Source organism: Theobroma cacao, chromosome 6 (genome assembly GCF_053813885.1).
Source record: "Theobroma cacao isolate CCN51 chromosome 6, ASM5381388v1, whole genome shotgun sequence".
In the NCBI taxonomy this organism is placed as follows: Eukaryota; Viridiplantae; Streptophyta; class Magnoliopsida; order Malvales; family Malvaceae; genus Theobroma; species Theobroma cacao.
Window position 1 is genome coordinate 30,412,730 of NC_142644.1, and position 14,331 is coordinate 30,427,060.

The 14,331-nt window shown below is 37.5% G+C and overlaps 4 protein-coding genes across 4 annotated transcripts; 1 reads left to right on the top strand and 3 right to left on the bottom strand.

The window, feature by feature from the left end:
* Positions 1–74: 74 nt before the first annotated feature.
* Positions 75–2,556, bottom strand: LOC18597034 (uncharacterized). The gene is made up of 2 exons (XM_007025846.3): positions 991–2,556; positions 75–836 (listed from the first exon to the last, which is right to left on the bottom strand). The coding sequence occupies exons 1-2, from the start codon at positions 1,568–1,570 to the stop codon at positions 181–183; spliced, it is 1,236 nt and encodes a 411-aa protein (XP_007025908.3). The 5' UTR covers positions 1,571–2,556; the 3' UTR covers positions 75–180.
* Positions 2,557–2,665: 109 nt separating this feature from the next.
* HSA32 (Aldolase-type TIM barrel family protein) lies at positions 2,666–10,525 on the bottom strand. The gene is made up of 5 exons (XM_007025847.3): positions 10,265–10,525; positions 9,979–10,170; positions 9,682–9,892; positions 3,030–3,253; positions 2,666–2,942 (listed from the first exon to the last, which is right to left on the bottom strand). The coding sequence occupies exons 1-5, from the start codon at positions 10,514–10,516 to the stop codon at positions 2,832–2,834; spliced, it is 990 nt and encodes a 329-aa protein (XP_007025909.3). The 5' UTR covers positions 10,517–10,525; the 3' UTR covers positions 2,666–2,831.
* Positions 10,526–11,400: 875 nt separating this feature from the next.
* LOC18597038 (transmembrane protein, putative (DUF1218)) lies at positions 11,401–12,610 on the top strand. Its single transcript, XM_007025850.3, has 3 exons — positions 11,401–11,590; positions 11,663–11,868; positions 12,267–12,610. Exons 1-3 carry the CDS (start codon positions 11,489–11,491, stop codon positions 12,475–12,477), a joined length of 519 nt encoding a protein of 172 aa, XP_007025912.1. The 5' UTR covers positions 11,401–11,488; the 3' UTR covers positions 12,478–12,610.
* LOC18597039 (putative histone H2A.3) lies at positions 12,604–13,385 on the bottom strand. Its single transcript, XM_007025851.3, has 2 exons — positions 13,071–13,385; positions 12,604–12,970 (listed from the first exon to the last, which is right to left on the bottom strand). Exons 1-2 carry the CDS (start codon positions 13,257–13,259, stop codon positions 12,752–12,754), a joined length of 408 nt encoding a protein of 135 aa, XP_007025913.3. The 5' UTR covers positions 13,260–13,385; the 3' UTR covers positions 12,604–12,751.
* Between the last annotated feature and the right edge of the window lie 946 nt (positions 13,386–14,331).

The window sequence follows — 14,331 nt, forward strand, 5'->3', positions numbered from 1 at the left end:
GACTAGCTACAGCTCTATGTAGATTGATGCAATCTCATAGCGGTTCAAGATGAAGTTTTGAGAGAACAAATACCTTGCAGAAAGAGAAGATATATTTACTATAAGAACAAATAATTACAGAAAAGGTTGGATAAAGAAATTAGACCTCACAATCACAATGACAAGGAACGTGGTCCTAAGTTATAATTTTTGAGCACTTTGCTTTGAGGGTTTGCAGATGACCACAAAACAAGGGAAGAGAGCTCTAGGATTTAGTGAATAGAGTTCCTCAATATTCGAGTGGCTATCAAAGTTTCCAGCCAGTGAATCAAAGCTTGATTGACTTGCCATTTCTTGCGCATTTTCTAAAGGGTTTTGAACCCTTCCAGCAATTACCCTGCACACTACCAGAGCCTTTCTTAGACATCGGTTCTCTTCATCAAGCTCAATACACTCTAAAGCTCTTTTACCTATGGAAGAAGTAAAAACACCCCGGAAACCATTGGATTTCTCCATGGTGGAGAATCCATGTCTTAGAATTTGACATATTCCGCATTTCTTTAATGTGCATGGGCTTGATGTGTTTTTCATGCCAATCGAGCATGCAACAGTAGTGCCATAGAACCTCAAAAGCTCATTTCCATCAGCCAGGCACCGTGGATGTTTCTTGGATAGTTTGTTAGCCTTGATCTTTACCATTTCTCTATAATCTTCAAACTGAGCAAGACTTCTTTGCATGTTGTGAACCTTCAATATCCTTTCTATCGGACCAAATTCAGTTTCAGACCCCAATAAACTTGTTTGGCAAATTAATTCCACAATTTTCTTGGAGGAGTCTCCTTCAGAAAGTGCAGTTACTGCACATTTGAGATGATTGTCAAGATTAGCAGATCAAGAAAGCAGAAACATATCAAAGAAAAGGTTTGACTTTTTAGGTACTGTGAATGTATCATCCTGATTCACATAAGAAAAATGCATTTAAATGTATATACATGGGCTAATGAACTTTACCAGCATGCCTGGAGAGATGATGTGCTTCTATGACTTCCAACTTTCTAAAATTTTCACCACATTTGTGACAAACAAAACCTTGGGACCCTGCATCTAGAGATCTCCTAGGCTTTGAACAGATGTCATTGCTACTTCCGAAAATGGGAGGGCCACCAAGGATCGTCCTGGAAAGGCTGAATGACCTTCTGCAGATGTAGGCGGGCTCCAAAAAGCGGTCTCCAGGACCAGGTGTCCCAGGCCTAAGGGTACCCACAAAAGTGGAACCCCCATTACCAGCACCATTATTTGAACACCGAGTGATCTTGAGTTCACACTTTGAGTCAGTGAAAACTACTTGATGGGTTATCGGATTGAGAATGTCACTGCTCCCTATAGATCTCGGGCTGCCAATCGGTGCTTTGTCTGTGTGTCTCTTGCTTCCATGAATGACATCTCTCAAATTGGATATGGACATTGAACACCCGTAACTACATAAACATGGCTTTCTTGCCTTACTGCTCCTGCCCTTGGAATCCTGGGTATCAGACAACTCTGCTTTACTCTTACCTGGTCTCTTGAGACTAAACCAAGCTGCAGGCATCTTTCACCCTTATTTTAAAACCCTTTTCTCTTCTCTACCAATATGTTTTTATCTCTTCAATCTTCAAAAACTCTTTAAAAATCTCATATCTGCACTCTGATTGCACCCTTAGAGTTTACCAAGACAAGCATACCATCAAGGAAAACCAGATTTTCTTTGCACATTGTTTCTGTTTTTGTGCGGTGTTCACCCTGTTTGCAGATTATTTCCTTGTTTGGACCTGCCATAGACATAACAAAATCTTGACTAGTTTTCAAAAAAAATAAGAAAATCCTAGGCAAGTTAAAATAGTGCAGAATAAGAAATGCCATAAGTATGCAATTGTTAAGTTGCCTTTCTTTTCTTTCTCCTTTCTGTGTTTTAGATGAATGTCAAACTTCTGGGTTGGATGCACACAAATAAGCCGAATATCAATCAATCAAGAATCAATTATCAGAGATCCGAACCCCCTCAATCTTAGGACTATCAAACATCTGAGAGATTTCATAAAATAAAGTCTTTGAAAACCATTTTCGCCATTATTTAGTAGATCTGCAAAAGAAAATTCAGTATGATTTCCGAGAAGCAAGCAAAGAAACTTTTGCCTTACAGCTTAACTCCCCAGTCTTCACTCTTTAAGTCTTTTTAACTTTACAAAACGCGCAATCGATTAATACGAGTCTTAAAGTCACTCTGCTCTGTGTTTCTAACATAATCCATATACCAAAGTCTTTACGATTTGATCCAACGTAAGCTCCAAGGCATCACACCAAGTCTTTGCTGACATAATATGAATGCTGAAGCTTTTGTTCTTACGTGCTGAGTAGCATGCAGGGGCATGACCAACGGCAGCAATAAATTCAATAATTTTCATTATCAAATGGCAATAGTTTCAGAAACCTTTGGTCACGTTTCAACATGCCAATAGCACATGATTATATTCCAATTATTCCTTCCAACGTATCGCTGTGATGTGAGAATGATTTCTAGATCAATGCAACAAACAGAACAAGGCAGAGTAGTTTGTTGCCCCCCCTGCATTCAATGACAATATGGGAATTCACGTCACTGCATGGTGACATGATAAGCTGCAAACATGACAAATAAGTAAAACGGTCACAGCAAAAAATTTCTTTTAACTCTATTGCAATAACTGGCTAATAAAGGTTTCATTTAACTTCACACTCACAACACAAACATAACACAACACAGAAACAACATGTAACAAAATTACTTGACAAATTACAACAGAGGAGTGGTATCTCCTGGAGGTCTTATCAGATCAGAACAAAAAATACGGAGAACCAAGAACCGAGGTGTGATTTTTCCCCAGGTTGCGCCCCCTGAGGCACTCCAAATCCATTAGCTGAGAGTGATCAACGAAGAGGTTGACCTGAGAGCACAAGCCATGAATGTTGATGATGTTTGCAGAGAACATTAGAATTTGGTATGAGGAAAACTGAGTGAAAAATCATTATACCTTTGGTCCGTATTGTTTGACAAACCACTCAGAAGCTTTAGCATTTGAAGCTTCAAACATGGTCTTCTCAAGACCTAGACGCCCAATAACCTTTGCAATTATGTCTGCCCGTACAGAGTCAGCTTGTTTGCATAGATCATCTGCATCAATCATTATCATGTCTGCACCAGCTTCGAAGCACCTCTCAGCCATTCTGATCAAGAGATCCACATCTTCAACAAATTCTGTGAATACAGGCAAGCTAAGCGTTACTTATAGACTGCTTGTTATAACTTCAAGTAACCATTGTTTCCTTTCCTCATCTCAAGATAGAGCAAAGATCGAATATGCAGAATTGGAGATTCTCAAAACTAACAATTTAATGAGTATTGATGAAAATATAAAGAAGTACAAGTAGAATTTGCATCTCTAGATATTATGCACCAGTTCACGTGAAAGTATATGAAATGGCATACTTACAGCTCTAACCCTTGACACAAAATTGCTTATCCAAAGCAATTTCAAGACAAAACAATTAGGAGCAAGAGGACATGTGACGCCGGGGCGTTGTAAAGACACCTAGGCGTTATGAAAAACACCAATCGTGGCGAGGTTGAAAACCCCACTAAGGTGAATCACCAATCTTGGCAAGGTTGAAAACCCCACTAAGGTGAAAAATAGCCAAAATCCCACTTTGGTTGGCTAGGCCAAAGATATTAAAACCTCTTACTCTTTAAAAGAGCCTAGAGAAATAAGCACTCCTGCTTAAGAAAATATTATTTATTAACTCTCAATTCTCAATGTTTCATAACTAAGCCTAAAGGTCCTATTTATAGTATTATAGGCCCAAATCCTAATAAAACTCTACTTCTAGTTGTCTAATACAATTAGAATAATTAATAAGAAATTTAAATAAAATAGGTGTTCTATTCCTAAATAGAACATGACTATCCTAATCAAATACTAATTCTTAAAAGTATTAAAATAAAAATAAGAAAAGAATCCTAATTTAAATAAAATAAAGAAAATAAATCCTAAATCAACTAAATTAGCAAAAACTAAATTTAATAAAATACAATCCTTGACGCTCCTGCGTCATTCTCCTCGGGTCAGAAAAACTCGGCTCTGACGAGTAGGCCTGGACATATTCCATGTTGATGTCTGGATCCATATGTTGTCATAGTCCATACCAACCATTTGATCAATTCATCCATTGTTTTGAAGGTTGTTTTCCATTCATCTCCAAGTCGTATTCGAATTTGTTGATCTCCTTTCTTCAAAACCACTTTAGAGCCAATGAACATGTCATCCAATCGAGGGATAGGAAAATCATACTTAACTGTAGTCTTGTTAACGGCATGGTTGTCCACAAAGCTTCTCGATAAGTTTCCTGAACTTTGGTTGATCAATTTTGTTTGACCATCATTGGATAAGGATGAAGACACTTTATTCTCCTTAGAGACTAATAAGAGACATAAATGGTTTGACTCACAATAAGCTTTGCTTAAGCTAGGCACAATGATAAGTGCTTTATCTTCCTCTTGTCTCTTTGGTCGGTTTTCTGGCTTTAATGGAGTCAACATAATTTTTGCTCCATCCTTAATGAAAGAATAAGTATTTTTGTATCCATCATGGTGAGCTCGACGATCATATTGCCATGGGCGTCCTAACAACAAGTGGCATGCGTCCATTGGAATAACATCACACCAAACTTCGTCTTCATACTTATTTCCAATAGAGAATTGAACACAACAGCGCTTTGTTACCTTAACTTCGTTTCCTTTTCTCAGCCATTGTAGCTTGTAAGGATGAGGATGTACTTCAGTTTGAAGTTTCAACTTTTCCACCATGTAGTTAGCAATAACATTTTCACAGCTTCCACTATCAATAATGACATTACAAACCTTCCCTTGGGATGTGCACCTTGTATAGAATATGTTGTGACGAAGCCAACTTTCATCTTTAGTCATCATGGCAGTGTTAAGGTTACGACGAACAATAAGAGCTTCTCCATGGTCAGCAGAAACTTCTTCTATCTCTTCGTCATCATACTCATCATAGACTGGTTCTAATTTTTCCCAATTCGCATAATTTTCTTCTTCTACTAAGGAAATAATTCTTCGATTCGGACAATCAGAAGCAATATGTCCAAATCCTTGGCATTTGAAGCACTTTTTGTTGACATTAGAAGCACGAGTAAAAGTAGTCTCTTTATCGTTACTACTTGCAGTTTTGGAAGAGTTTACCTTTGGAGGCGGAATGGTTACTGAACTCTGACTTTCATCGTTTGAGATAGATTCTTGTTGTCTAGATGAACTCATTGACCTTTTTCGTGATCGTTGTTTTTCAACCTTTAATGCTAATCTGATGACATCATTTAGGTTCCAATATGGTTGTAGTTGAACAACATCTGCAATTTCAACATTGAGACCCCCAAGATAACGAGCTACAGTTTGTTCTTCAGGCTCATGGACATCGCACTTCATGTGAAGTTGCTCGAACTCCATTGTATATTCTTCCACCGTCATTGTTTTTTGCCTCAAGTTATGAAATTTGATAAAAATTTCTTGTCGATAATGCTCAGGAAGAAACTTACGCTTGAGTTCTCGACGCATCTTATCCCATGTTCTGATCTTGTTACGGCCTTCTCTTTCTCGTTGTCTTTTGAGATTTTCCCACCAAATAGAAGCGTGTTTCTTCAATTTAATTGCCACAAGCTTCACACGTTTTTCATCGGGAATATCTTTGAGCTCAAAAACTCTTTCTACTGTGTAGAGCCAGTCAAGGAAGTCATCAGGATGAAGTCTTCCTTCAAACTCAGGAATGTCGACTTTGATTCCCAAATCTCTGGTAGCAGCAGTTCTCAGGCGACGAATAGGTACTTTTTCATCAGAGGACAAATTTTGATGAAACGGGTTGGTGTCATTCTCTTCATCACTAGAGTTGCTATTGTTTATTTGAGCATCACGTCTTGCGAGTTGTTCTTGTAATTCTTGAATTTGCTGACGTAGTTCTGCAATCTCAATCTCGTGATCATCTCTTTGACGATTTTGACGTCTTGGCGGCATTTTATTTTTTTTTTTTGGTGATGTAGAAAGAAAAAAAAAGATGATGATATAACTATAAAGAAATAAAATTACCCGTACAGGGAGTATCGAAACTTGACAGCGAATCTGAACTTATGCAACGAATAATAATCCTCCCGCTCTGATACCAAACTGACGCCGGGGCGTTGTAAAGACACCTAGGCGTTATGAAAAACACCAATCGTGGCGAGGTTGAAAACCCCACTAAGGTGAATCACCAATCTTGGCAAGGTTGAAAACCCCACTAAGGTGAAAAATAGCCAAAATCCCACTTTGGTTGGCTAGGCCAAAGATATTAAAACCTCTTACTCTTTAAAAGAGCCTAGAGAAATAAGCACTCCTGCTTAAGAAAATATTATTTATTAACTCTCAATTCTCAATGTTTCATAACTAAGCCTAAAGGTCCTATTTATAGTATTATAGGCCCAAATCCTAATAAAACTCTACTTCTAGTTGTCTAATACAATTAGAATAATTAATAAGAAATTTAAATAAAATAGGTGTTCTATTCCTAAATAGAACATGACTATCCTAATCAAATACTAATTCTTAAAAGTATTAAAATAAAAATAAGAAAAGAATCCTAATTTAAATAAAATAAAGAAAATAAATCCTAAATCAACTAAATTAGCAAAAACTAAATTTAATAAAATACAATCCTTGACGCTCCTGCGTCATTCTCCTCGGGTCAGAAAAACTCGGCTCTGACGAGTAGGCCTGGACATATTCCATGTTGATGTCTGGATCCATATGTTGTCATAGTCCATACCAACCATTTGATCAATTCATCCATTGTTTTGAAGGTTGTTTTCCATTCATCTCCAAGTCGTATTCGAATTTGTTGATCTCCTTTCTTCAAAACCACTTTAGAGCCAATGAACATGTCATCCAATCGAGGGATAGGAAAATCATACTTAACTGTAGTCTTGTTAACGGCATGGTTGTCCACAAAGCTTCTCGATAAGTTTCCTGAACTTTGGTTGATCAATTTTGTTTGACCATCATTGGATAAGGATGAAGACACTTTATTCTCCTTAGAGACTAATAAGAGACATAAATGGTTTGACTCACAATAAGCTTTGCTTAAGCTAGGCACAATGATAAGTGCTTTATCTTCCTCTTGTCTCTTTGGTCGGTTTTCTGGCTTTAATGGAGTCAACATAATTTTTGCTCCATCCTTAATGAAAGAATAAGTATTTTTGTATCCATCATGGTGAGCTCGACGATCATATTGCCATGGGCGTCCTAACAACAAGTGGCATGCGTCCATTGGAATAACATCACACCAAACTTCGTCTTCATACTTATTTCCAATAGAGAATTGAACACAACAGCGCTTTGTTACCTTAACTTCGTTTCCTTTTCTCAGCCATTGTAGCTTGTAAGGATGAGGATGTACTTCAGTTTGAAGTTTCAACTTTTCCACCATGTAGTTAGCAATAACATTTTCACAGCTTCCACTATCAATAATGACATTACAAACCTTCCCTTGGGATGTGCACCTTGTATAAAATATGTTGTGACGAAGCCAACTTTCATCTTTAGTCATCATGGCAGTGTTAAGGTTACGACGAACAATAAGAGCTTCTCCATGGTCAGCAGAAACTTCTTCTATCTCTTCGTCATCATACTCATCATAGACTGGTTCTAATTTTTCCCAATTCGCATAATTTTCTTCTTCTACTAAGGAAATAATTCTTCGATTCGGACAATCAGAAGCAATATGTCCAAATCCTTGGCATTTGAAGCACTTTTTGTTGACATTAGAAGCACGAGTAAAAGTAGTCTCTTTATCGTTACTACTTGCAGTTTTGGAAGAGTTTACCTTTGGAGGCGGAATGGTTACTGAACTCTGACTTTCATCGTTTGAGATAGATTCTTGTTGTCTAGATGAACTCATCGACCTTTTTCGTGATCGTTGTTTTTCAACCTTTAATGCTAATCTGATGACATCATTTAGGTTCCAATATGGTTGTAGTTGAACAACATCTGCAATTTCAACATTGAGACCCCCAAGATAACGAGCTACAGTTTGTTCTTCAGGCTCATGGACATCGCACTTCATGTGAAGTTGCTCGAACTCCATTGTATATTCTTCCACCGTCATTGTTTTTTGCCTCAAGTTATGAAATTTGATAAAAATTTCTTGTCGATAATGCTCAGGAAGAAACTTACGCTTGAGTTCTCGACGCATCTTATCCCATGTTCTGATCTTGTTACGGCCTTCTCTTTCTCGTTGTCTTTTGAGATTTTCCCACCAAATAGAAGCGTGTTTCTTCAATTTAATTGCCACAAGCTTCACACGTTTTTCATCGGGAATATCTTTGAGCTCAAAAACTCTTTCTACTGTGTAGAGCCAGTCAAGGAAGTCATCAGGATGAAGTCTTCCTTCAAACTCAGGAATGTCGACTTTGATTCCCAAATCTCTGGTAGCAGCAGTTCTCAGGCGACGAATAGGTACTTCTTCATCAGAGGACAAATTTTGATGAAACGGGTTGGTGTCATTCTCTTCATCACTAGAGTTGCTATTGTTTATTTGAGCATCACGTCTTGCGAGTTGTTCTTGTAATTCTTGAATTTGCTGACGTAGTTCTGCAATCTCAATCTCGTGATCATCTCTTTGACGATTTTGACGTCTTGGCGGCATTTTATTTTTTTTTTTTGGTGATGTAGAAAGAAAAAAAAAGATGATGATATAACTATAAAGAAATAAAATTACCCGTACAGGGAGTATCGAAACTTGACAGCGAATCTGAACTTATGCAACGAATAATAATCCTCCCGCTCTGATACCAAACTGACGCCGGGGCGTTGTAAAGACACCTAGGCGTTATGAAAAACACCAATCGTGGCGAGGTTGAAAACCCCACTAAGGTGAATCACCAATCTTGGCAAGGTTGAAAACCCCACTAAGGTGAAAAATAGCCAAAATCCCACTTTGGTTGGCTAGGCCAAAGATATTAAAACCTCTTACTCTTTAAAAGAGCCTAGAGAAATAAGCACTCCTGCTTAAGAAAATATTATTTATTAACTCTCAATTCTCAATGTTTCATAACTAAGCCTAAAGGTCCTATTTATAGTATTATAGGCCCAAATCCTAATAAAACTCTACTTCTAGTTGTCTAATACAATTAGAATAATTAATAAGAAATTTAAATAAAATAGGTGTTCTATTCCTAAATAGAACATGACTATCCTAATCAAATACTAATTCTTAAAAGTATTAAAATAAAAATAAGAAAAGAATCCTAATTTAAATAAAATAAAGAAAATAAATCCTAAATCAACTAAATTAGCAAAAACTAAATTTAATAAAATACAATCCTTGACGCTCCTGCGTCAACATGACATTCCGTATTTAAATGGTTCCACTCACTCTAAACACCACAAAAGCTGGACATTATAGTTAAGACAATTTCATAGACACAAATTGAGTGGTCTCAAAATGGCAATCATTAAAAAAGTGCGATTAGCTATATGGTTCTACTCTTTTGAAGCTTAGTTTAATAGATAGAAAACAAGTAGAAAGCCCATATGAGAATGTGGAAAATCATTAGCAATTCAGTTAAAAGAATCTGGTCCCATACCAGTTGATCGAGGTGAAGGAGGAATATAAGCTCCAAACGCTCTATCTCTACCAGTGGGAATATCAGACTTATTAAACTTGATAGCAAACTGAGGTTTGGCTTTTAGGCCACCACTTTTAATCATTCTCACATATCTCAAAAGAGTTTCTTCAGGAACTTCAAGTGATGTCACATTCAGCTCAATTGTGTCAAACCCCATTTGCTTACACTCCTATTAACATTAAATTACTATATCAGAAACGAAATACTTTACAAAAAACCATTAAAAACTTCAGCTGGTTATACAGCCTAGCTTACCTCGACATAATCTTTGAAAGCTGAGTGACCTTTACGAATCAAATGCTCGGCCCAATCACCAGTACTAACATACACGTTATGCTGGTGAGCCATGTCAATCAGTTGTTTGAGAAAGGATTTGGGCATCAAGCTATGGGAACCCCCAGAGAACTTCAATCCATCAACAAATTGACCCATTGACTCAAATATATCCTGGTAAAAAGGAAGCAAACTTTCAGCTCAACCGAAGATTCTCAGCCACCAAAGAAGCTGATCAAAAATGAAGCAACCCATTAAATTTCCATACCTGGAGGACGTTCTGGATCAAGAGAGTGTGATTGGGTCCCCTCATTTCTGTCACCCCAACCCGGCGAGGCTTTTCGGGTCGATCCTCGTCTTCCTCGAACTTCCTCCATCGGTAATACAGCGACATTTTCTTGTTCTCGGAAAGGAAACGAAAGGATTCCCAGGATTGCTTTACCAATTCAATATATATGTATTTGTTGATAAGTACTTTTTTGGATTGATGAACTGCTGACCACAATCTATCTGAAGGCATCGGAAGTTTGGAGTGGGTTCTAGAAAAATGTTTCTGACAGAGTCATCCAAATCCAGTAGTGGGACCCGACCGACACCTGTACTTTCGCCATATTTTCGCGCCATGTGTAACTACATACATCGAAGTTGAATTGGGCCCAACTTGATTGCTTACAAACGATATCCCAATGGGTTTTAAAGCAATCTCATGCAGCAAACTGGCTCAAATCTTACGCCCGACCCATACAATTGCTGGAGTTAATGAATCCACATGCTAACTTTGAGATGATTCCCGTGCACGCTCTTCGATTATTCTATGTGAAAATGTGTTTGCTTCATGAGAAACTTGAAACAGTTAAAGTTAGATTCCAGGCTTCGAGCTACGTTTTTGGTGTAATGCTTCACAATGTCACGTTGGTACCATCTTTTCCTTTGATTCCAAGATATTTTGTTCAGTTAACCGAATCTTGAATTTGGGTACTATGGCGAAGAAAAGGGAAGGGCAGGAGGACATCCTATTTGCCACTGCCAATGCACCAAGCTAATCTGGGGTTACTGCCGGGGGCTTGACCATGGCTTTTGAGAATTAAGCCAGAGGTTACTAATTTTTATTAAGGTGGGATTATGGCTTGCTGATTGCTGTCCAGTACACATCTCAGGGATTGTTCAATGTTTCTCTCAGTTCCGGCGGATACTCTACTTTTCTTGTTCTCCATGGAAAGAATCCGAATTTATGAAGAAAATAAAGGCGGCAAAAGAAGAATAAAGAAAAATGTAATGACAAAAGAAGCTTTTAGTCCAAAACTCACAGCTCATATCTAATCTCCCTCGTATTTGTTACTAATCTCCGTGCCTGGTCCTACTTTATTCGTATTCCTCCTCTCCAGAGTTCATAAAAGCTTGCCATTATAAAGGGGGGGCTTTCACTGAGATTTCTCCTGCCTCCTCTGCAATCATATTCATTGGTGCTCCATACGAAAATTTTACGACAGGCATGGCCGCCAAAAACGTTGGGTTTGTGATTTGTCTCTTGATCATGGCTATGGACATCACAGCTGGAATACTTGGCATTCAAGCCGAAATAGCTGAAAACAAGGTATGAATTAGAATCAAATAGAATTTCAGCCATGTTAAGTTCTTCTTAATGATATATGGTTCTGCTAAACAGGTGAAGCATTTGAGGATGTGGATTTTTGAGTGCAGAGACCCCAGCTTTCAAGCTTTCAAGCTAGGATTGGCGGCAGCAGTACTTCTCGGACTTGCCCATGTCATTGGTAACATGCTTGCTGGTTGCGTATGCATTTGGACCAAGGAAGACTTGGACAGAGCATCAGCTAACAAACAATTGGCCGTGGCTTCCCTCATTTTCTCGTGGTATGTCTTCTGATATCCCTCCATCTCCCTCTAGGCCTAGTTTCTGCGCTTTTCCATGAAGAATAAATAAACTGCTCATATTCTACTTACATTAGAATCAGAAAGTAATGAATATCTTAGGCGAAATACATGTCCAGGGCTTGCCCACCCTCGCATAACAATTTGACTAATGCAATGTTTCCAGGCCACCATGAAGTTATTATGCAGATTTAACTTTCATCAAACTTGTCAATCTCTTGACTAAGAAACTCTTCTCGATTATCAGGATACCCCAATCCATATACAAAACCTTGTACTACCAAAGCTCGCCAGATTTATAAGTCATGCTTCATTTTATGGTGAAGAAACATATATCTGGAATCTATACTGACTTTTTGCGAGGGTGACGATCAAAACAGGATAATATTAGCAGTTGGATTCTCAATGCTGATCATAGGGACACTGTCGAACTCCAAGTCAAGGAAAACATGTGGCATATCCCACCATCGGCTTTTCTCCATTGGAGGAATTCTGTGTTTCATTCATGGGCTTTTCACCGTTGCTTACTACGTATCAGCCACCGCTGCAGCCCGAGAAGAGAGAACAAACCGTCCTCGAGCCAATGCCTAATTTTACCTTATGCTACTTTTCCAAGCTATGCAACAAAGTCAGCATTCAGATTTTAATTATTTATTATTATTATTTTGGATTTATCCAAGTTTCTTAGCAGTAGAAACAGAACTGAAGAAACCGGAATGTGTCAATAAGAAATTGATTCAGAACATCAACTGTAGCCATTGCCAATCTTCACAAATTCCCCAAAACTAATCCTCTAAAAAAACAAAAGAAAACCTAGAAAGAAAAATACAAAATTTTTCACAAATTGACATCAAAATGAGCCTAACTAATCATCAGCAGCAGGGCCGCCGGCCTTGGAGCCAGTACCAGTCTTTTTAGGCAACAACATGTTATGAATATTAGGCAAAACACCACCATTTGCTATGGTAACAGTTCCAAGCAACCTGCTAAGCTCCTCATCGTTCCTAACTGCTAACTGAATGTGCCTTGGAACTATCCTCGTCCTCTTGTTGTCTCTCGCAGCATTACCAGCCAATTCCAAAACCTGTAAAATCACAGAATAACAAATTACAAATCAAACACCACCCCAGATTAAAACCCAACAAAAGGAAAAAAAAGGGGTTTAATCGTAGCGGATTAGTTACCTCAGCGGCGAGGTATTCAAGGACTGCGGCAAGGTAAACAGGGGCACCAGCGCCGACGCGCTCGGCGTACTTTCCAGCTTTCAAGAAACGGGCGATACGACCAACAGGGAACTGGAGACCAGCCTTTTGGCTTCTCGATTGGCCCATTTTCTTAGCTCCTGATCCGATTGCCTTCCCTCTTCCTGCCATTTTTTCTTTTGTTAAACTTTGTTAGTATTCCAGAACAGAGAAGTTTGGGATTTGTGAGTTTCTGAAAGTAAAGATCCGGAAGGAGGCGGTTTTGGAAGATGTTTCTATTTGGGAGGGTTTGGCGATCTTGCGATTTATATAGTTGGTGGATAAGGGTGTGAGAGCCAATGAGAGGAAGTCACGCGGATCGTCATGTATGGCCGTTGATTGTACTTCTTGATGGACGGTTGACGATGGGGCCTGTGTTTCCCCATTGATAGGGGATATTAAAGGATGGGTGAAACGGAAGTATGGCCCTGGCCCAGCCGCCACCGCCACGTTTGAAAATTTTGGACAGCTTACCACAAAGTCCAATCTTTGGGCTGATATATCTGGATTTTTCAATTATTTTTAATATATATTATTACCGTTCCTATTTAATCCATTTTTAAAGTGAATCAAATATTATTAACTCATTAATAAAATAAATCTAAATTTTTTATAAATATTAAAAAATAAATTATTTATAAATTTAAAAAATATTTATTTTAAAATACTTTTTAATTTTTATTTTTATAATTTATGAAGTGATAATTTATGATTAGCTCATAATATATACATACTATACACGGATAATACTCAATTATACATCTTATTTATTAGAACTAATTATGTTTTAAGCTTACCTACCTATTTAAAATTTGCTGAATTTCTACGTGGTCCTCTTTCTTGACTTATATTAGAACTAATTATATTTCTACGTGCACAATGAAAAGATCAAATAAATTTTTATCAATAATGATTGATTAATTATTATTAATAAAAAATATCATTTATTATTTTATATTTACGTGACACTACATGACATTAATGTGAAATGTGAAAAATGCTACATGATTATATTATCATATTAAATTAACATGTCATGTCATTATCAGTTATTATATATATTAGTATGTCATATCATCATCAATTATAATATTTTAACATACCACATTAGCGTCATATTGTATAAAATGACAAATAATATTTTGATTAAGTTAATTATTAATTATAAGGACTTATTTGAATTAAAATAAAAATATAAAAATTT

Bases quoted from the DNA above. Each gene is read 5' to 3' on its own strand.
- LOC18597034 (XM_007025846.3), bottom strand. From the start codon at position 1,570: ATGCCTGCAGCTTGGTTTAGTCTCAAGAGACCAGGTAAGAGTAAAGCA. The intron at 837-990 runs GTAAAGTTCATT...TCAAATGTGCAG, and splicing joins TCATCTCTCCAGGCATGCTG to TAACTGCACTTTCTGAAGGA.
- LOC18597039 (XM_007025851.3), bottom strand. From the start codon at position 13,259: ATGGCAGGAAGAGGGAAGGCAATCGGATCAGGAGCTAAGAAAATGGGC. The intron at 12,971-13,070 runs GTAACTAATCCG...GTGATTTTACAG, and splicing joins TTGAATACCTCGCCGCTGAG to GTTTTGGAATTGGCTGGTAA.
- HSA32 (XM_007025847.3), bottom strand. From the start codon at position 10,516: ATGCCTTCAGATAGATTGTGGTCAGCAGTTCATCAATCCAAAAAAGTA. The intron at 10,171-10,264 runs GTATGGAAATTT...CCTTTTTACCAG, and splicing joins TGATCCAGAACGTCCTCCAG to GATATATTTGAGTCAATGGG. The intron at 9,893-9,978 runs GTAAGCTAGGCT...TAATGTTAATAG, and splicing joins CTTTCAAAGATTATGTCGAG to GAGTGTAAGCAAATGGGGTT.
- LOC18597038 (XM_007025850.3), top strand. From the start codon at position 11,489: ATGGCCGCCAAAAACGTTGGGTTTGTGATTTGTCTCTTGATCATGGCT. The intron at 11,591-11,662 runs GTATGAATTAGA...TCTGCTAAACAG, and splicing joins CCGAAATAGCTGAAAACAAG to GTGAAGCATTTGAGGATGTG. The intron at 11,869-12,266 runs GTATGTCTTCTG...CGATCAAAACAG, and splicing joins GCTTCCCTCATTTTCTCGTG to GATAATATTAGCAGTTGGAT.